Source organism: Gasterosteus aculeatus, chromosome 9 (genome assembly GCF_964276395.1).
Source record: "Gasterosteus aculeatus chromosome 9, fGasAcu3.hap1.1, whole genome shotgun sequence".
Taxonomy (NCBI): domain Eukaryota; kingdom Metazoa; phylum Chordata; class Actinopteri; order Perciformes; family Gasterosteidae; genus Gasterosteus; species Gasterosteus aculeatus.
Window position 1 is genome coordinate 20,154,777 of NC_135696.1, and position 19,321 is coordinate 20,174,097.

The window sequence follows — 19,321 nt, forward strand, 5'->3', positions numbered from 1 at the left end:
GAAAACACTGGAAGCTGCTCGCTATGACAACACATTAGTCTTTAATTCCACAAGCTAAAATATAGATAAAAATAAAAGACAAACGTGAGGAAGAAAAGGTCATAATACTTCAAACTGAAGCCATTTTACTTCGTCTCAACAAATGTTCATAAATGTGTTCCACCGAGTGGAATCGGGCCCATCGGTGGAGTCTGAAGTGTCGTTGTTACTTCCGGCCTGCGGGGGGCAGCGCTGCGCCTCTGAAGAGTCGACTCCACCGTAAATAGAGCAACAGAAGAAGAGAGCTAGCTACTGTAAACAAAGCTGAGCCGTTAGTCTGTCAAACAACTCAAAACCTGCGTAATGTGAAAAGCAGATATGATTAGAAACACATCCACACGACAGTAAAGTAAGTGCACTTGTTCGTCAAATAGTTAAATGCTGACAAAGAAATTAACTCGGAGAACGGCCTTTTAGTTAACAGCTAGCTAACTAACTAGCATACACATGCTAAAGTTGACACCAAAAAGACATAAACGGGCTTTGCACTTTAACATTAGCTCGCTTCGCATTTCAGACTAAATAATATTACCTGCATTCCATATAAGTTAGTTTTTTTAATGGTGTCATTTTAAACAAAACCCGCCGATATAACTGACTATGTGTCGCTAGCTTGGGTAACGTGGCGGGTCGCGTTTCCTCCGCAGCGCTCTGAGGCTCCGCCGGTCCGACAGCAGCCGTTCAGTCCGGGCCCCGGAGCTGCCATGACCCGGCCTGAAGTCTGACTGGAAGATAATGGCTGCAGAGCCGTTTCCCACCACGAAGCTGGTCCCCTCCGCCTCAGCGAGCAGCACCACCACCTCCTCCTCCACCTCCTCCTCCTCCTCCATCCAGCAGTACCAGCAGCAGAACCTCACCAACAACAACACCTCCAGAGCCGCACAGCGCTGCTGCAACTGGCAGGGCCTGTTCCCCACCATCAGGGAGAGGTCTGTCTGAAAAGACCCCCCCCCAATGAAAGGCTGACAGGTCACATTTCTCCTGATGCAGGACCATAACTGAAGGTTTCATGGGATTGAATGAATGTTGTGTTCTTGCAGGAATTCAGTCATGTTCAACAATGAGATGATGGCAGATGTTCACTTTGTGGTCGGGCCGCCCGGCGGGACGCAGCGGGTTCCGGGTCACAAGGTACAGTAATGGGCTCCCTAAACCCCCGAGACAACCGTTTAAACCAAATCTCTTCTTTTTATTTTGACTCAAACAATTGACGACCGACAAACTGTGGATGGTTACAACTTGATTATCTTATTCAATTCCTTCATAAAAGTCTGAGTGACTCCGATTTGTGTCCTCTGCTCTGTGCTCAGTACGTCCTGGCCGTCGGCAGCTCCGTGTTCCACGCCATGTTTTATGGAGAGCTGGCGGAGGACCAGGAAGAGATCCGGATCCCCGACGTGGAGCCTCCCTCCTTCCTGGCCATGCTGAAGTAAGTCATCCAGCGCGCGTTTAGCTTCGTCTCTATGGAGACACCCGACACGATGTAAAAAGCACCAGGCAAACTTGTTTAGACCTAAATATAGGTCTATAAACAACAAACTACATTCATCTCTCACGTTGTTGCCTTCCTCCGTCGCCCCAGGTACATCTACTGCGATGAGATCGACCTGTGTGCCGACACCGTGCTCGCCACCCTCTACGCCGCCAAAAAGTACATCGTGCCTCACTTGGCCCGCGCCTGCGTCAACTTCCTGGAGACCAGCCTGAGCGCCAAGAACGCCTGCGTGCTGCTGTCTCAGAGCTGCCTGTTCGAGGAGCCCGACCTGACGCAGCGCTGCTGGGAGGTGATCGACGCCCAGGCCGAGCTCGCCCTGCGCTCCGAAGGCTTCTGCGACATCGACACCCAGACGCTGGACAGCATCCTGCGGCGCGAGACCCTCAACGCCAAAGAGATGGTGGTGTTCGAGGCGGCGCTGAACTGGGCCGAGGCCGAGTGCCAGCGACAGGACCTGGCGCCGACTATCGAGAATAGGCGGCTGGTGCTGGGGAAGTCCATCTACCTGATCCGCGTGCCCACCATGGTCCTGGAGGACTTCGCCAACGGGGCGGCGCAGTCCGGCATGCTCACGCTCACCGAGACCAACGACATCTTCCTGTGGTACACGGCCGCCAACAAGCCCGACCTGCTGTTCTGCACCAAACCCCGCAAGGGCCTGGCGCCGCAGCGCTGCCACCGCTTCCAGTCCTGCGCCTACCGGAGCAACCAGTGGCGGTACCGGGGCCGCTGCGACAGCATCCAGTTCGCCGTGGACAAGCGCGTCTTCATCGCCGGCTTCGGCCTCTACGGCTCCAGCTGCGGCTCGGCCGAGTACAGCGCCAAGATCGAGCTGAAGCGCCAGGGCGTGTCCATGGCCCAGAAGGTCATCAAGTACTTCTCGGACGGCTCCAGCAGCACTTTCCCCGTGTCCTTCGACTACCCGGTGCAGATCGAGCCCGACACCTTCTACACCGCCAGCGTGGTGCTGGACGGCAACGAGCTGAGCTACTTCGGCCAGGAGGGCATGACGGAGGTGCAGTGCGGGAAAGTCACCTTCCAGTTCCAGTGCTCCTCGGACAGCACCAACGGCACCGGGGTGCAGGGGGGCCAGATCCCCGAACTTGTCTTCTACGCCTGAGCCGGGACCGCAGGGGGGGGGGACGCTGTGTTTTACTTTGAAAGTGCGGAGACGAGTTCTCGGGTAGCGGTTTGAACGGGGCGGGGCGGCGGCGTGGAGACAGGACGGCGTTTTGAGTGGATCATGGAGGCACTACTGAAGCGTTCTGGAACCTCACATTCCTTCTGTTGTTGTTTTGTCTTTGTTTACGTCGGCTGTTGAGGTCAGAGCAGTTTTCCTTCCGTTGTGGTAACGCAGGAATTCTAAACAAACATGCGAGCGCTTTCTGGGCGATAAAAGGCAGTGAAAGTATCGATCGACTACCCTTAACGTCGTAAAACGCCCAGAGGTGTTAAAGGGAGAGTTACCGTCTTATCAGTGTGATGGTGCATTTTGTCGTCATCACACACAAATAAAGACAAATTCATCTGCCAATCTCAGCGCGGCGCATCGACTGTCTCCAAAGTCTGCTCACGTATCTTGATTGTCTTCTGGACTATCTTCACAATCATTGATATTTAACCCTTTTAAAAATATTATTTAGATCCAGAGTCTATTACTCTGGAACAAATACAAACTGAAGAGGCCTCTTATTTACTTTCACTTTTTTTACTTCAACTAAACACATTTAAATGCGTTTCTAAATGTGTTTTTTAATGTGCAACTAAAAATTACACTTCCAAAAAAATTCAGTAAACATAATAAATATATTATTCAGTCTGCGTGTCGCCTCCAACGTACACAACAAGTTTTTGGTTTCTTCCCTTAAAGATCACACGTTCAGTTTTATGAATCACACGGACGTTTAAATGTTGCACATTCAGCTTTTCATCGCAACCATCGGACTTCGGTTTCAATTTAACAATTCGCAAACATTCCTGCGGTAACTGTGGGAGTGAAGGATGAAGCACTACTGTTACTTTACTGTTTACTGTTGCTTCTTTTGGTACTTAAAAGTTCGTTTAGACATTCAGAGCGTCAATATAGCAGAAAACAACACACTCTCACGTAGCTCTGGCCTGGTCAGCATCACTGTTCTCTCTGTCAGCACTGATGCAGGTAGCTGCCGTGTGGAGGTGAAAGATGCTCTGAATGTTGTATTGAAAACCATAAAAGCTGAATAATAACCTTTTTGTTAATATGACAACTGATCACACTCCTGACTTCTTTTCTACACACTACTCTCCTCTTCTGTAATGTGGAAACCATTTATAATACACCTGCCTGCAGTACAACAGGCTATTCTAAAGGATTTTAACTGCACTTTTCTTGTGTCGTATTCAAGGAAAAGTATTATGCAGACATCAGTCATGCTTTTATCTTGAAAAACATCCCGCTCTAGTGTTTCATTATGTTGCATTGATGTAAATATTTCTGTAATAAGTGTCCTCACGCACTCTGCTCTCTTTGAAAATGAAGGAAAGAAACCGTTTTATATGATTCTATATTAAAGAAACATATTTTTGGATGTCTTTGTTTCCTTTTACCTGATCCAACCAGAATGTGCAGTGAGCTGGTGGCCTTATGAATATGTTGTTGTGACAAATTTGTAAATAAAAGGTTGGGATGTAAAACTTTGTTTGTTCATCAATAATACAACACAACAACGACCTCTGGTTGAAATTACATATATATAAAGTTGTTAGAAACAATAACGATGGACACACAATGTATCACTCGGTATAATACAATGACATTTATTCTGAAAGGGGGCATTCTGCATGAACAATTTTACTTGTACATTTACCCGTCAGTAAAAATGTTGAATGAAAGACTTGTAGCAGTGTATTTCTACACCGAAGTAATACAAAGTACTTATTTAACAACTGTTTGGTTTGTGTTATGTAGTATATTATTATAATAGTAGTAAAGTACAGCTTTTATTCTGACATAAAAGCGGAACCGGAAGTGTTTCCGTCGGACAGGCGCAGTTTGTCCCTCTGCGCTTCCCGTCGCAGCTGAGCTCAGAGTACAAACTCGTCTCCTGGCGGATTACGCTCGTGCGCTTCGCTGTCGTCATGCACCGATTGAAGATCCTCGCGGGCCACTTGTCGCCCCCCGGGGCGGCGGCGGGAGGGACGCGGGATGTGGGGGCGGCGGAGTGCGGGTCCGCGGGCGGCAGCGGCCCGCAGGACGTGGTGGTGGTGCACGGACGGAGGACCGCCATCGGGAAGGCGAAGAGAGGCGCGTTCAAGGTAACAAACGAGCCCGCAGCGGGTTCACCTGCGCGGGGCGAGGGGAGGAAGTACTAATGAAGTACGCATGCGTTACTTTATCAACAGACATAAAACATCAAGATACCAGATATTTCAATTATGTTTAAATTAGAATAAGAATAAGAATACTCGTGTACTTGAACTCCCTGAAGCTGGTAATACTTGTGTACTTGCACTCCCTGACGCTAATAATACTTGTGTACTTGAACTCCCTGAAGCAGATAATACTTGTGTACTTGAACTCCCTGAAGCAGATAATACTTGTGTACTTGAACTCCCTGAAGCAGATAATACTCGTGTACTTGAACTCCCTGAAGCAGATAATACTTGTGTACTTGAACTCCCTGACGCTAATAATACTTGTGTACTTGAACTCCCTGAAGCAGATAATACTTGTGTACTTGAACTCCCTGAAGCAGATAATACTCGTGTACTTGAACTCCCTGAAGCAGATAATACTCGTGTACTTGAACTCCCTGAAGCAGATAATACTTGTGTACTTGTACTCTCTGAAGCTGGTAATACTCGTGTGCCTGCAGGACACCACGCCTGACGAGCTGCTGAGCGCCGTGATGACAGCTGTGCTTACAGATGTTGGACTTTCACCCGACAAGCTGGGAGACGTTTGCGTCGGTGAGACGAGTCTCCCCCTTTACTCCCCCTCGTCATCTCTACCGATCCATGGATGTCTATTCCAGAGGCTCGCCGTGTGTGTGTGTGTGTGTGTGTGTGTGTGTGTGTGTGTGTGTGTTCTGTCTGCAGGTAACGTGCTGCAGCCCGGTGCCGGTGCTCTGATGGCCAGAGTGGCTCACTTCCTCAGGTCAGACTCGTCATCATCGTCATCGTCATCATCAGGGATTCTCAGTCTCACGTCTCTCTCTTTCCTCTCAGCGGGTTTCCGGAGACGGTGCCGTGCTACACCGTCAACCGGCAGTGCTCCTCCGGCCTGCAGGCGCTGTTCAACATCGCAGGTACGGACTCTCAGCGCGGCGTGTGTTTTATTCTCTGTTCTGCTACTAATCTACTCTTCTGTTCTGTGCAGGAGCCATCAGGAGCGGATCCATCGACCTGGGACTCGCCTGCGGGTGCGTTGGTGATCACTCCAGGGTCAAAATGTGCAGCTCAAATCACATAATGTGTGTGTGTGTGTGTGTGTCACAGCGTGGAGAGCATGTCTCTGCGTGCCATAGGAGAACCTGGAGATCTGAGCTCCAGGGTGACGGAGGTGGACAAAGCCAGAGACTGCATCATCCCGATGGGGTGAGGCCTCTCCGTCCGCTGTAGCTCGTGTTAGAAACACGTCTTCTACTTACTTACTACTGACTGATGTCATCAAAGTAGTAGAACCAGTTGAGTTATTGGATTAGTTTTTAGGTTCTTTGGGTTCACTTATCCTTCTATCCAGACATGGAGTTTGTTACTTATTCTCGATGCCGGAATTTATCAGAGCGAGCTCAACATTTGTGATAATCTCATTTGTTGGAGAACAGCTCTGTTAAACATGCATCGTTCCATCGGGGCTGACCTGTAGACCTCCACGTGTTCCTCGTCCTTACAGAATCACCTCGGAGAACATCGCAGAACGATTCGGGGTCTCCAGAGAGAAGCAGGACGCCTTCGCTCTCAGCTCTCAGCAGAAGTGAGCGAGTCAAAGTGCCGCCCCCTTTTCTTCAGGAATGAACGTATTAGTTTGTTGGTCGAAGGTCACAATCTCCATTTTGGCCCTCATTCAAAAATATATTAAGCCAATTATCACAATGTGTGTTTTAAGTTGATAAAAGTTTTCCCAAAAAGTTTATTGTAAGTAATTAGATACGAAAACGTTTAAGAAAGTAATTCTATTTTAAATCATCTCATCATCCTCTCGTCTCCGCTTTGAGAAGCGCACACGTAACCCAACGTAAGCAATGACATCATGACCTCCAGAGCGGCGCGCGCGCAGACCTCCGGTCGGTTCCAGCGGGAGATCGTCCCCGTCTCCGTCAGGCACGCGGACGGCGGCGCAGAGCGCGAGGTGCTGGTCGCCGAGGACGACGGGATCCGAGCGGGCACCACGCTGGCGGGACTGAGCAAGCTGCGGCCGGCCTTCAAGCCCGACGGCAGCACCACGGCAGGTGGGCCGGCTCTTCCGCCGCCGCCGGCTCCTCCCTCCCACCCCCTACCGCCAAACTCAACCCGGGTCTCTTGTCCTCAGGTAACTCCAGCCAGGTGAGCGACGGGGCGGCGGCCGTGCTGCTCGGTCGCCGGGCGGCGGCGGAGGCTCTGGGGCTGCCCGTGCTGGGGGTCCTGAGGGCCAGCGCGGTGGTGGGGGTCCCGCCGGATCTCATGGGGATCGGACCGGCGTTCGCCATCCCCGCAGCTCTGCAGCAGGCGGGTGAGACGTCGTTCTTCTTCTCCTTCGCGTCAGCGTCCGATAGTTTGTGGCTCGTCTGTTGATAACGTTCCAATAAATACATCATCTCGCGTGGATAAGACTCCTCCCCCTTTCCTCTCAGGGCTGACGGTGGCCGACATCGACGTGTTTGAGATCAACGAGGCCTTCGCCAGTCAGGTGCGCTCGCACAGACAAACGCCGCAAAGCTTATTCTCTCGCCGGTGAGCGTCGGCGTGTCTTGCTGTTGACTCCGCCCCCCCCCCCCCCCCCCCCCTCTTTAGGCGGTGTACTGCGTGGAGAAGCTGGGCATCCCGCTGGAGAAGGTGAACCCCAACGGGGGCGCCATCGCGCTGGGTCACCCTCTGGGCTGCACCGGAGCCCGCCAGGTGGTGACGCTGCTCAACGAGCTCCGGCGCCGAGGCCGCAGGTCCGATTGCGACGCCGCTTACGGCCGCCAAGTCGAGAATCGAGCGCTTCTTCAACGACGAGCGGCTTTCTCACCGTTCCCCTCTGCGGTTTCTCCCCCCTCCCCCCTTTCAGGGCGTACGGCGTGGTGTCCATGTGCATCGGCACCGGGATGGGGGCGGCCGCCGTGTTCGAGTACCCCGGAGGAGCGTAGAGGCCACAAGCCCCCTTCAGACGCCTCGCATTGACTCCTTCGTGATGACCTTCTGCTGGAACACGTGTGGAGCGCAGACGTGCGACTGGTCCCACGTCTGGAAGAGGCTGCAAGGCAAATTAATTCCCTTGTTCTTGTTAATACGTTTCATATTAAGTGCCTTCGATTTCATGTCGCTAATCAAGCCACTGATGTTTCTTGCTGCAATTCTTTAATTAAAAAGAAGGTGGAAAAGCTGCAGACAAAATGTGTTCTGTCAACAAGTTAAACAACAACAACAACAACCTTTGTTGTTACACAGACGTGCAAAATGATTTGCAGGAATGAAGCTGTGCATCGACGCTTCAGCATCCCGATGTACAGAAACCCAAACCTGTGCTTTGTTCTGTAAATGAACGTCTCATCAACATCTAAACCATCGCGAGATGAATGAATTCTATGTAATCAGCAGCTTGTTGTTGCACGAGCCTCAATCGGTCAGCGGCGTTTAAATAACTACGAGGAAACTGTTTAGAACTGATTTTCTATTTGTACAAAATTAAACATTTCACAACGCGTGATTCAGCTTCTACTAAACGCGGTTCTGTGTCTCTGTGCGCTCGCTCCTACGCGAGCCGCGGCTTCTTCCGGGCCTGGAACTGCTCCGTTTTGCTCTTGATGGACTTGATGAGCAGAGACAAGCCGGGGTCCATCGACGTCTTCGGGGTGTCCTCGGCCGCCGGCGCCTCGGGGACATTTCCCCGCGTCTCGCGGGCCGCCTCGTCCGCCCTCTCCCTCCGCCGCCGCTCCTCCTCCTCCTCCTTCTGCCCTCGCCGGCGGTGCTTCTCGGCCTGGATGCTCTGCGTGGCTTTGGTCTTCTTGTAGCTGGGGTGGGACGGGTCCAGGTTGAACAGGTGGGAGGTGAACATGGCCTGGAAGCGAGGGTCTTGGACGTCCACCTGGGCACACGGATCAGGGAACGTTTGAATCCTCATTGAACAAAACGTTGGCATTTGTTCTACTGGAGGAATTCAGACTTAAATCTGCTGGGAATGAAGTTAAATTGACGCTCTGAGTCTCCCGTCCGCCATCATGAACCCACCTGGAAGTCGTCGTCCTCCAGCGGCTTCTTGCTCTTCTTCAGCAGCTTCTTCCTCTTGGTCTTGCTCAGGTTCTGCTGCTCCACGATCGCGTCGTAGTTGAAGTGTTTGTGTTTGGCGTCGTCTCCTTCGTCCTCCATCAGCAGAGCCATCTCCGCCTGCGCACACACACACACACACACACACACACACACACACACACGCACAGTCAGTCAGTCAGGGGGGGGCTGCGCCGCACAGACGTGACCATCCAGGATCTGAACTCTGACCTTTTGTTTCTCCCGCTCCTCTTTGTCCTCAGCGGTCGGCTCCTCTTCCTCCTGATTCTTCTTCTTCTTCCTCCTCGCCTCCTTTATCTTCTTCATGTCTGCAGACACACAGAACACTGAAACGTGCTGCCAAGCTAAAAGTATCCCAGTTACAACTCATTGAACGATTAACTGATCGATAATTGTTTGTTTAAATACAGTCTTCACCTCGCGTGTTAAGAGCTAAACATTCGTTTGTCCGATTAATGAGCGCGCTGATCACCTGCGGCAGAGAGCTCCTCGGCGAAGAAGGGGTCACTGAGATCCACGTCTGAAGGAAGGTCTTCGTCGCTGAGCTCTTCCTCGTCCTCTCCCTGATACAGAAGGACATTTTAAAACAGCATTGAGGCCGCAGAGCTGAATTTAAAAGGAAGGAAGTCGATGAGTGAGATGAATCAATGGTACGAGCGATGCATCCTGGGTAAAGAAACCTCACCTCTTTCCTCTCCGATTTCTTCCGCTTCTTCTTGTCTTTCTTCTTCTGCAAGTAGCCCTCCCAGGGCGTCACCTGGTCCTTCCCCTCCAGCTTCTTCTTCACCAGCTGCTCCGTCGTCTCCTTCAGCCCTGCGGACGCATTACAACCCGATAAACAGTCACGCGGACGCTTCAGAGTAAATGTCCGGCCTCCAGAAGACGGACCGACGTTCGCGACACATGCGAGATGAAAGCGGGGCGGCGACTCGTACCGGGCACCCAGGTGACCTCCATGCCCATGTCTTTGTCCTCGTGCAGCTTCTTCTCTTTCTCCTGGATGCTTTTCAGCAGCTCTCTGTACTTGGAGATCTGCTCCTCGCCTCTACTGCTCTTCTTCTTCTTCTTCTTCTCCTCCTGCTGCTGCTGCTGCTGCTGCTGCTCTTCCGGCCGCGCGGCTACAAACGGACCAACAGAGCGTTCAGTTCGGCGCCGCTTCGTCTCATCGGACGATTCGATGGGTTCCTTCATCTCACCCTCGGCTGATGCGTCGCCGTCTTCGCTCTGCGGATCTCCAAACTCGAACCCTCCTCCCTCCTCCTCCTCTTCGCTGGAGGAGGCCAGGTAGGCCTTGAAGTCCATCGCCAGCAGCTCGTCCTTGTCGAACTTCCTGTTGAGGGCGGTCACCCGATCGTTGTCCGTCTCGTCCCACGTCAGCTGCACCTGAAGATGTTTGAACGCGGACTCACACGTCAGTCAACTGCCTCGTTGTGCACGTTAAAGCTAAAGCGACCACACAGAACAAAGCGCTCTGAACAACATCCGAGCTGCCTCGTCTGGCGTTTTCGTGGAGGATCTTCTCACCTTTGAGGTGGCGGTGGCGGCGGCGGTGAACAGCTTGGGCGTGTAGGCCGACAGGTTCACGTCCGTCGCCACGTCCCTGGGCTCGTCCTCAAACGTCTCCCCCGCGGGAATGAACCTGTGATTGACAGCAGATTCAAATATGTGGCTCCCGCCCCCCCTGAATACTTTGGGAATGTCCCGTCGTGTGGTTTCTCTCACCGGAGGTCCAGCACGGAGCAGCTGCTCTCGTACTCGAAGCCGTCACACTCCTCGTAGATCTTGGCGGCGGTGTCGGTGGAGTCGCACTCCACCACGGCGTAGAAGTACTTGAGACGCTTGAACTGGTAGTTACGCACCTTCTCCCTGTGACCTCTGCGCACGCACACGCACACACACCAGGCTTCATAAACTATAATGCAAAGGCTACATTCATTGAGGGGGGGGGCGTTGAACCTCACACGTTTCCTTCTACTGACCCGTAAAAACTACATTAGGAGCTTTTATTGGACGTTGAGGTAAAGAACCGAGTCCCAAGTGACCTAAAGGTTGTTACCTCTCCTCCTCGGTGTCGTCCTCAGAGTCCTCAGGAAGCGGTTTCAGCTCCATCGGCCCCTGAGTCTCCTCCGCCTTCAGCCTCTCCTTCCCAAACGCCGACGGGTAGACCTGCGACAATACCCAGGGTGCACTGCGGTTGACGTGAGAGTCTCTAGTAGACGGGCGTTTTACAGCCGCCGCGCAGCGCGAAAATCGTCTAAATACACGTTCTGCTTTACTGGTGACGTTACCTTCACGGAGAGCACGGCTCCTCCTTCGGGAACGAAGGAGTTGACCAGCGCCAGCAGGTCTTTGGCTTTTATCCGGTCCCACTCCACGTTGCAGACGGCGAGTCGGGCAGAAACCTGACGCGCAAACGTTCCCAAAGCACAAACAGCGTTAGACTCGTCAGAAAAGGGTCCCCCGCTGAGGCGAGCAGAGCTTCCTCCTCCTCCGCCCGCCGCCGCCGCCGCCTCACCTCGTCGCTTCGTGGAGCGTCTTTGGCCAGCTCGCCCCAGTCGTGCTCGATCTCCTCTTCCTCTTTCCTCAGGATGGCCTCCACCTCGTCCTCGTCCTCGTCCGAGCTGGTCTCCACGTTTCCTTTTCCTCGGGCCAGATCCGGCTCGCTGTCACTCTCCTCCTCCGAATCCAGACCGGACTCCTCCTCCGAATCTGAGCCGCTCGCCACAACGGCCTCCTCCTCATCATCCCCGTCTTCTTCATCATCATCATCATCATCATCCTCGTCGTCCCCGTCTTCTTCATCATCATCTCCACTGTCTATTCGGACAACGTCATCATCCTCTGCAGGATGTGCTGCTCCAGTTTGCTTCTCATCATCATCATCATCATCATCATCTTCCTCTCCTGCGTGAAATCATACAATGTGTTACGACAGAAAGAAATGAGGTCTGAGGATGAACTGCACGAGCTGACAAAACAACATCTGTATGAAAGCATTAGAAGAATAGCTACAATTCATTTCCTCTACATGGATGAACTCAGCCATCAGACGTTTGTCAGCCTACAGAATAGAGATCTAATAACGTGATTTGTCTTGGATGGGAATCTCGTTGTAGAATCATTGGAGGAGACGTGGAAACAACTCTTCCAGATGTTGCAGACTAATAGAGACTTCGATCTGTGCTCCGCTTGCATGAGGAACATCCACTGACCTTCTCCAGTAACCACGACTCCTCGTCCAGGCGGCTCTCCGCCATCGCTCCTCTGCACCGCTCGGCCGTTCTTCACCAGCTTCTCCTTCCCTTTTTTCTTCTGCTTGCCCTCCTTCTTGCTCCTCCCGCCCTCCTCCTCCTCCTCCTCCTCGTCGTCCCCCGAGTCAGAGATGTTGTAGAAGCGCTTCAGGTCCTCGGTGGAGGTTTGGTTGATGGGTCGGCCTCGTTTGTCCACCGTGTACTTCACCTTGAAGCGACTGTCGTGGAACATGGAGTGGAAGCGCTTGTCGATCTTGATCTTGCGTTCTCTCTCGGGCATTTCCCAGAATCGGGGGTCCTTCTGCACCCGGTGGAAGCGCTCATCTCCGCCCTGATTCTTTTTGGACGACATGGCGGCAACGTTCCACGGGTCACCTGGCGAATGAACACGGGACATAATGTCGGGTTACGTGGACAACAAGCAGCGATCCTTTATAACCAAAGACTGACTAAGGAAGATCGACTTGATCCATAGTCTCAGTACATACATACATACATACATACATTTAACATTTATAAAAAGGTTTTAGCATATTTTATACTTAAATTAAATATTAAATATAAATATTTTAAATATAAATAAAAAACATCTGGACAAAAAGAATTATTTGTGAGAGTGAGAATTAAGCAGAAAGACTTTCATGATTCAACAAACGCTGTAAAAGCAGGAAATATAGCGAGGATTACTGTTTAGGTCATTTAGTCATTTAATTTAGGTTAGTCACCAAATAAAATGAATAAAGATCTGCAGGTTACACAACAAACGTATTAAGTTAATTAAAGTGTGTACACGTTGGGTTGTTTTACTGTTTAACGGTCTGTGGAAGAAGAAGGATTCAGAAGACAGCAGAGTGAGTCTCTAGTGACCGACATTGAGCCGTTTACAGACATGTTGGTAAATAAAACTTCAGTTCCAGGAAACTACGGAGGAGACGAACAGAAAAACAGTCGAACACGCACCAGCGACACGTTAAATTAACTTAAACAGCGTATCAAAATAGAGAATAGCGTAAAAACGTACTGGTACCTCTCTGGTCTTCTGCTACACGTGTTTTCCCAGCATGCAACGCTTTCGTGACCTCTCGCTCTCCGCCCCTTTCTCGGTACGGGAAGCGAAGTGGGCAAACGAGACCAAACCCGCACCAAAGCAAACACCGCATATATTGATATTGAGTATTTGGGTAAAATAGATTATTACAACTGTGAGACATGAAGATAACTGCCCGTACTTAGTCTCAGTTGTAAGTGTCTGTGGTTTATCAGCATACATCTAATCCGCGACCCAGATCCATTGTTTCCAACGAGCCCAGAAGAAATCCAGCTCCGCGTTTTCCCTCGCGCTCGGTCCAGGAGGTCACTCGGCGCGGAGGACACGAAGAAGAAGAAGTCCGCTCTGCTCTTATTCAACGCCGCTCGCCATTAAACAGGCCGATGAGCAGCGCGGCGTGGCGGAGAGTCCTGCGGGCGGCCGGCTCCTCTGCCGCGGGCCCCCCCTGCTGCTCCTCCTCCTCCTCCTCCTCGGCCCTCCGCAGCTGTGCGCCCCGCAGGGGGCTGTCCGCGGCGGGCAGCATCAACGTGTTCAACCGGGACATGAAGAAGCGGCAGAAGAACTGGGCGGCGGCGCTGCGGGACGGACACCAGTACGACTACCTGCGGGACGAGGTGCGAGGCTGCTGCGTTTGCTTGTTTAATTAACCGCCCAACGGGAATAGTCTGCACACTAGTCTCTTCAGCTGAGCAAATAAGTTAGCTGGGTGACTATTCTACAATGAATATATATTCTAAATATTTTAAAGTACATTTTCAATCAAATATTTTTGAGTTTTTTTTCATTAAAGTTTTGAATGGACAGAACATTTATTTTGATAGCAAAAGAAAATCCAGAAAAACCAAAAATGTACTCCTATGTCAGCGTTAAACCCATAACCTATTAGTATTATCACGATTATTTGTATTAAAATTAATTACAGTATGACTATTTAAGTGAAATTGTTTTACTCATGAAATCCAGCAGCATCTTTGAGCTCTGGATAAAAGATTCTACTCTAACCCCAAAATAACCAGTGACCCTGATCTTTGTTCTGCAGGTTGGCAGTCGAGTGGCAGATCGGGTCTATGACATCGCGAGGTGAGTTCGTGACCAGAGATCTGGTTTTCTTGGTGGACACACACACACACACACACACTTTCTAAATTTCCTGTCTTCTCAGGACGTTTCCTCTGGCTCTGGACATCGGTGCTGGAAAAAGTCACATTGCAGAGCATCTCAGCAAGGTACAGTCCATTTCCAGCCGCAAAACCGCCTCTCAGTGGAGCAAATGATCTCATGTAATTGAGTTAAATCCTTAAACCATCGACCCGGCTGATGCGGGCGTTTTGTGCTCGTTGCTGTTTCAGGACGTGGTGGAGCGTTTGTTCCTGACGGACGTCTCGGAGGAGACTCTGGTGAGAGGTTTTCATCTGTGTGATCATTGGATCAATTCTAATGACATCATTAGAAATGATGACCTTTTTACAGTCTAATAAGAGCGGACACTGGTACGTGACGGCTGATGTGAGCTTAATGTCTTTAGAAACAAACCAGACGGAGTGAAATCCCGACTCATCGGATTCTTGCTGACGAGGAGTTTCTCCCGTTTAAAGAAAACACCTTTGACCTTGTTTTGAGCAGCTTGAGGTGATTTATACTTCATTCTATATGTTGGTTTAGCTTTTCTCCACCTTTTTAGGAGGAAAAAAACCACATAAATGAAATTCCCACAACCCGTCATGTTATTCATTCATTTTGTGCTGTTAAGAATCAACCTCTATTACGTCGTTATCTTTCTCTTTAACATTGTGACATTTCTTAGTGGAAGCTTAAATAAGGCCGGTGGGGTTTCTTGCATTTTTAATCGCGTGTCAAACGAAAGCCTTTTTGTGGTCTTTCTTCAGTCTGCACTGGATTAACGACCTGCCTGGAGCTCTCAAACAGGTGAGAGCAAAAAAAGGACAAAGCAGATATTTACAATATGGTCCTCATACACTTGGATACTACCAGTCAATTCCTGAGCGAATTCGTCTCGTCCTCCGCTCAGATCCACCAGGCGCTGAAGCCGGACGGCGTGTTCATCGGGGCGATGGTGGGCGGCGAGACGCTCTACGAGCTGCGCTGCTCCCTCCAGCTGGCTGAGACCGAGAGGGAGGGAGGCTTCTCCCCCCACGTCTCCCCCTACACCGCCGTCACGGACCTGGGCAACCTGCTGGGCCGGGCCGGCTTCACCATGCTCACCGTGGTGAGAAACTTATCTAACAGACATAATTGTGACTTTTTTTTATCAATACATTTTTTCCACCTAATATATGTGACTTTTTAAAAAACACTTTACTGCCATAGATATATAGATATATATATATATAATTTTTTTAATATATATATATATATATATTTTTATATATATATATATATTATTTTTTTCAATTGACCTTTTTAATATTTAAAAAATATATATATATTTTTTTTTTAACTTAATTTTCAAAGCATTTATAGAGCTATTTTTGAAAAACTGTTTTTTCCCTGACATATTTTGTGTGGGTTTTTGTCAATTTATTTTTGTTCAAGCTAATATTTTTTTTACTTTTTTTTTTCCAATGGCCCCTTTTTGACTTTTTTCTTTCAAAACACTTTTGGACACTTGGACACTTTTTTCACTGTTTGACGTCCTCCAGTAAAACTCTTCACTCTCCGTTTCAGGACATTGATGAAGTTCAGGTCCACTACCCGGGAATCACTGAAGTCATGACCGACCTTCAGGGTAAAAACCGCATCAAACCGTCTCAAAGTGGTCGACTGTTTGGCCTCAAACTCCCACAGTCTGAATCCAGTAATTTATACCGAAATTAACCTCTTATGTAGCCTTTATGAGCCGTTAGCATGGCAGACTCTAAGCTCATACATTTGTTGACATTGTGAGCAGAAAAGTGTGATGCTCTATATATTAAAATGTGTTTTTGTTTGTGTGTTTGTGGTTTTTCGGGCCTTCCAAACCTATACTTCCATGTTCCGTAGGCATGGGTGAGAGTAACTGTGCCTGGAACAGGAGGTCGATGCTGCACAGAGACACCATACTAGCAGCAGGAGCCATTTATAAAGGTGAGAGTTCAGAGAGGACGTGACTCATTGTCAGCTGCACTACAGATGCATCTTCATCAGTGAGCTTCACTGTTCGTCACCATGAACACACGCACCCACACACACACACACACACACACACACACACACACACACACACTCATGCCACAAAAACTCCCCTAAGCATCAAAAGTGGATTAATATAAACCGCTCTCTACAAAGTCACCGTTCCTTTCAGTTTGTTTGACAAGTGTCCAGCTGGTTAAATACAAAAATTGGAATTGTCTGACATTAAGACAAATAGCCGCTGTCACTTCATGCTGTCACTGTGATACTTCTGTTTCCTTAATTTAACCAGATCCAGTGACACTTGTTCACCGTTATTCACAAGTTCCTCTTTGTTAAAGACAAGCAGCTCTGTGGGACGTTCACAAGGCTTCTGCACATGGCTTTCCTTCTCTGCCGGGTCACACGATCTAAAATTCTAAAAATAATCGCATGTAAAAATGTCCGTTTTAAACGATCCACTTGGCCCCCAAGCTGTACAACGGTTAGCTTAGCACAAAGACTGGAAGCGGAGGGAACGACTAGCCTAGCTCCATGAACAGTTCCCTACCGCCTGTGTTTGTTTGTAAATGTTTCAGAGATGTACGGTAACGAGGACGGCTCCGTCCCGGCCACCTTCGAGGTCCTCTACATGATCGGCTGGAAGCCTCATGAGTCTCAGGTGAGACCTGTTTGTGCACAAATACCCAGAGTTCAACAGTGTATCAAACAATAATACCTCTGATTTAATATGGACCCATGTTTGGTTTCCCTTTTTCTTCTTAATGACCGGACGCCGTCACTGCTGTGTTTTACCCTTTGGATTCAGGAGAAGAGACGATGTTCCTCCATAAATTGATTTTATTTGTCTGATTCTTTTTATTTATCTCCGTCTTTCTCAGGCCAAACCAGCAAAGCGAGGCTCGGCCAGCTTGTCCTTTGGGGATTTGTCAAAGATCGGCCAGCCGACCAGCAGCACGGACCAGTCATAGGTTCACCTGAGCCAACAAACGGCTGACATCCCGCAGATTGTAAATAATAGATTTGATTTTAAATAAATAAAATGAGCAAGGAAAAGAACTAAAAGGGCTCCATGAGAACGTTGTTTCCTCTCACAACCACACGGCACGTGATGCTCCGAAGGTGACGATTCACTAAGCTGCAGCAGTGCGCGCTCGTAGCCCCGTTAGCTGTTAGCAAAACAAACAAATAAAAAGAAAAACTTAATGTGTTTTCAAAACCAGTTTGTTTCCTATTTCTGCAGAATGACATCTGACTAACCGCCTCTTTTTCCACTGCAACCTCATGAGTCATCACTTCCTCATGATTAAACAAGAAAGCTTTATTCGTCGTTTGTCACTGAACAAGATCCACAGGCTGCAGAGATGTTGCTCCTCCGTCTCTGCTTGGTCCTCACTGGATGTTTCTGTTGCAGCCGCGCCGGTAAGACCATCGAATTCAGCAGCTTTCTATTAACATGTTAATAAATCTGTGGTTTTGGCTTGAATGCATTTCGGTAGCAAAAACGTCTTGAAGTTAGTTTAGAACAGAGGTCTTCAACAGGGGGTCCGCGACCCCCAGGGGGCCCGCGGAGGTGCTGCAGGTACTGTTGAGAAATCTTTGCTTGATAAGCAAAGATTTTATTTTATTTTTTTATTTTTTCAACCAATTTATTTGACACTAATTTAAATGTCTTCAGAACCAGAATTGTATTGTCTTTAAATACACGCTCCTCTCGTGCTGATACGACATCACAGGCACCGGCCAATCAGATCCATCCGTGCTCGCGCCTAAAGAGCGCGAAGCTCAAAGATAAAAGATGGCGGAACAAACGCCATAGAATAGGAGGTGCCTGCTCCATCTCGCTATCAGTCTGGGGGTCCTTGGCCTGAAAAACCTTGTGTATATGAACACTCTTCAATTAAAGGCTTATTTCTGCCTCTTTATTTTCCAGATTGTCCTCAGCAGACTGGGCTGCAGGGCGCCGAGGCCACGCTGCTCTGTCCCGACGAGACGGGAGACGTCACATGGAGGCGGTTCATAAACGGCAAACAGGTGGCGCTTGTCACCGTCACAGACGGCGTCGAGAAGATGGAAGATAAGCGCTACGGTTCCCGGGGGAAGACCTCCCTGGTGATCAGAGACGTCACGTCATTTGACTCCTCCATGTATTTCTGTAACCACAAGAAGGTGTATCTGACCGTGACAAAAGATCCCAGCGAGGTGGGTCCCGATGGCGGACGCGAGGGCGCCACGCCAGCAAACGCCGGGCCGGGAACCGCCGAAGACGCAGGGAACCGGCCCCCATCGGGGCGCTGGAAAGGACCCGTTGGGATGGTGGCGGGAGCCGCGTTGGTGATCTTGGGGGTTTTAACACTGAACTTCTGCCACCAAAAGCGAACGGAGAAAACCACCAGGCTGCACAAGACGGAGGCGATTTATGAGGAGATCGACGTAGGCCGGCAGTCTCGTTCGGAACGTCCGCACCACTTCGCAAGCGTCGGCGAAATGGCAAACCAGCTCCCCGCCAGAGGACGCGTCTGGCGGGAGTGTGTGTACTCACTCGCCCAAAGCCCACCGAGCACAGGAAGCGTGGGCGGAGAGGACGGCGTTCCGGTCGGTGGCCTTTCACACTGTAATCTGATCGTGATAGAAACCGCTCCGTCGCTCTAAAGGTTGACGTTGTGCCTCTTTGAGGCCAAAATGAATATTCTGACATGATGCAACGCTCTGGATGCAGCTGTTTTCCCACCGAACATTTAAAGACATATTCTCAACTAATGAAGCCTGAAGCTGTGCATTGTTCCTTTAAACACAAGCCCTGAAACCTGTAACGCATCTCGCCTCCTAAATAAAACACTTTGAGTCACAAACATCAAGTTGAGCAATTTCCTCAGTTTATGTGAAACGAAAGAAAAGTCATTCAAAAGGTTT

At 49.8% G+C, this 19,321-nt stretch overlaps 4 protein-coding genes across 5 annotated transcripts; 3 read left to right on the plus strand and 1 right to left on the minus strand.

Moving 5' to 3' along the window:
- The first annotated feature begins 36 nt into the window (after nt 1-36).
- On the plus strand, nt 37-4,207 carry LOC120825326 (BTB/POZ domain-containing protein 3). Its single transcript, XM_040186909.2, has 5 exons — nt 37-388; nt 687-968; nt 1,080-1,170; nt 1,350-1,468; nt 1,622-4,207. Exons 2-5 carry the CDS (start codon nt 775-777, stop codon nt 2,652-2,654), a joined length of 1,437 nt encoding a protein of 478 aa, XP_040042843.2. The 5' UTR covers nt 37-388; nt 687-774; the 3' UTR covers nt 2,655-4,207.
- Nucleotides 4,208-4,542: 335 nt separating this feature from the next.
- Nucleotides 4,543-8,089, plus strand: acaa1 (acetyl-CoA acyltransferase 1). The gene is made up of 12 exons (XM_040186929.2): nt 4,543-4,828; nt 5,389-5,482; nt 5,612-5,669; nt 5,741-5,820; nt 5,892-5,934; nt 6,011-6,109; nt 6,408-6,488; nt 6,776-6,963; nt 7,044-7,223; nt 7,345-7,400; nt 7,505-7,650; nt 7,764-8,089. Exons 1-12 carry the CDS (start codon nt 4,652-4,654, stop codon nt 7,840-7,842), a joined length of 1,281 nt encoding a protein of 426 aa, XP_040042863.2. The 5' UTR covers nt 4,543-4,651; the 3' UTR covers nt 7,843-8,089.
- Nucleotides 8,037-13,815, minus strand: esf1 (ESF1 nucleolar pre-rRNA processing protein). 2 transcript variants are annotated; one of them, XM_040186846.2, is made up of 14 exons: nt 13,259-13,815; nt 12,193-12,606; nt 11,496-11,884; nt 11,269-11,382; nt 11,037-11,146; nt 10,703-10,855; nt 10,505-10,619; nt 10,177-10,363; nt 9,916-10,098; nt 9,666-9,793; nt 9,453-9,543; nt 9,191-9,288; nt 8,924-9,079; nt 8,037-8,780 (listed from the first exon to the last, which is right to left on the minus strand). In XM_040186846.2, exons 1-14 carry the CDS (start codon nt 13,440-13,442, stop codon nt 8,448-8,450), a joined length of 2,655 nt encoding a protein of 884 aa, XP_040042780.2. In that variant the 5' UTR covers nt 13,443-13,815; the 3' UTR covers nt 8,037-8,447. The 2 variants fall into 2 exon arrangements, with proteins under 2 accessions (XP_040042780.2, XP_077935774.1); XM_078079648.1 differs by having other exon boundaries at nt 13,253-13,442.
- Nucleotides 13,663-19,260, plus strand: ndufaf5 (NADH:ubiquinone oxidoreductase complex assembly factor 5). Its single transcript, XM_040186926.2, has 13 exons — nt 13,663-13,893; nt 14,319-14,359; nt 14,442-14,505; nt 14,629-14,676; nt 14,805-14,908; nt 15,166-15,205; nt 15,309-15,506; nt 15,965-16,025; nt 16,280-16,363; nt 16,987-17,069; nt 17,290-17,418; nt 17,652-17,830; nt 18,342-19,260. The coding sequence occupies exons 1-11, from the start codon at nt 13,663-13,665 to the stop codon at nt 17,377-17,379; spliced, it is 1,044 nt and encodes a 347-aa protein (XP_040042860.2). The 3' UTR covers nt 17,380-17,418; nt 17,652-17,830; nt 18,342-19,260.
- The last annotated feature ends 61 nt before the right edge of the window (nt 19,261-19,321 follow it).

What these genes read in the sequence shown, in the direction of transcription:
- esf1 (XM_078079648.1), bottom strand. Translation starts at nt 13,442, where the DNA reads ATGTCTCACAGTTGTAATAATCTATTTTACCCAAATACTCAATATCAA. An exon ending in ACGCTCCACGAAGCGACGAG is followed by an intron (nt 11,383 to 11,495) that starts GTGAGGCGGCGG and finishes TTTGCGCGTCAG; the next exon opens with GTTTCTGCCCGACTCGCCGT. An exon ending in AGAAATCGGAGAGGAAAGAG is followed by an intron (nt 9,544 to 9,665) that starts GTGAGGTTTCTT and finishes CTTCTGTATCAG; the next exon opens with GGAGAGGACGAGGAAGAGCT.
- acaa1 (XM_040186929.2), top strand. Translation starts at nt 4,652, where the DNA reads ATGCACCGATTGAAGATCCTCGCGGGCCACTTGTCGCCCCCCGGGGCG. An exon ending in AGAGTGGCTCACTTCCTCAG is followed by an intron (nt 5,670 to 5,740) that starts GTCAGACTCGTC and finishes CTTTCCTCTCAG; the next exon opens with CGGGTTTCCGGAGACGGTGC. An exon ending in GCTCTCAGCTCTCAGCAGAA is followed by an intron (nt 6,489 to 6,775) that starts GTGAGCGAGTCA and finishes CATGACCTCCAG; the next exon opens with AGCGGCGCGCGCGCAGACCT.
- ndufaf5 (XM_040186926.2), top strand. Translation starts at nt 13,663, where the DNA reads ATGAGCAGCGCGGCGTGGCGGAGAGTCCTGCGGGCGGCCGGCTCCTCT. An exon ending in ACGACTACCTGCGGGACGAG is followed by an intron (nt 13,894 to 14,318) that starts GTGCGAGGCTGC and finishes TTTGTTCTGCAG; the next exon opens with GTTGGCAGTCGAGTGGCAGA. An exon ending in GCTTCACCATGCTCACCGTG is followed by an intron (nt 15,507 to 15,964) that starts GTGAGAAACTTA and finishes TCTCCGTTTCAG; the next exon opens with GACATTGATGAAGTTCAGGT.
- LOC120825326 (XM_040186909.2), top strand. Translation starts at nt 775, where the DNA reads ATGGCTGCAGAGCCGTTTCCCACCACGAAGCTGGTCCCCTCCGCCTCA. An exon ending in TTCCCCACCATCAGGGAGAG is followed by an intron (nt 969 to 1,079) that starts GTCTGTCTGAAA and finishes GTGTTCTTGCAG; the next exon opens with GAATTCAGTCATGTTCAACA. An exon ending in TCCTTCCTGGCCATGCTGAA is followed by an intron (nt 1,469 to 1,621) that starts GTAAGTCATCCA and finishes CCGTCGCCCCAG; the next exon opens with GTACATCTACTGCGATGAGA.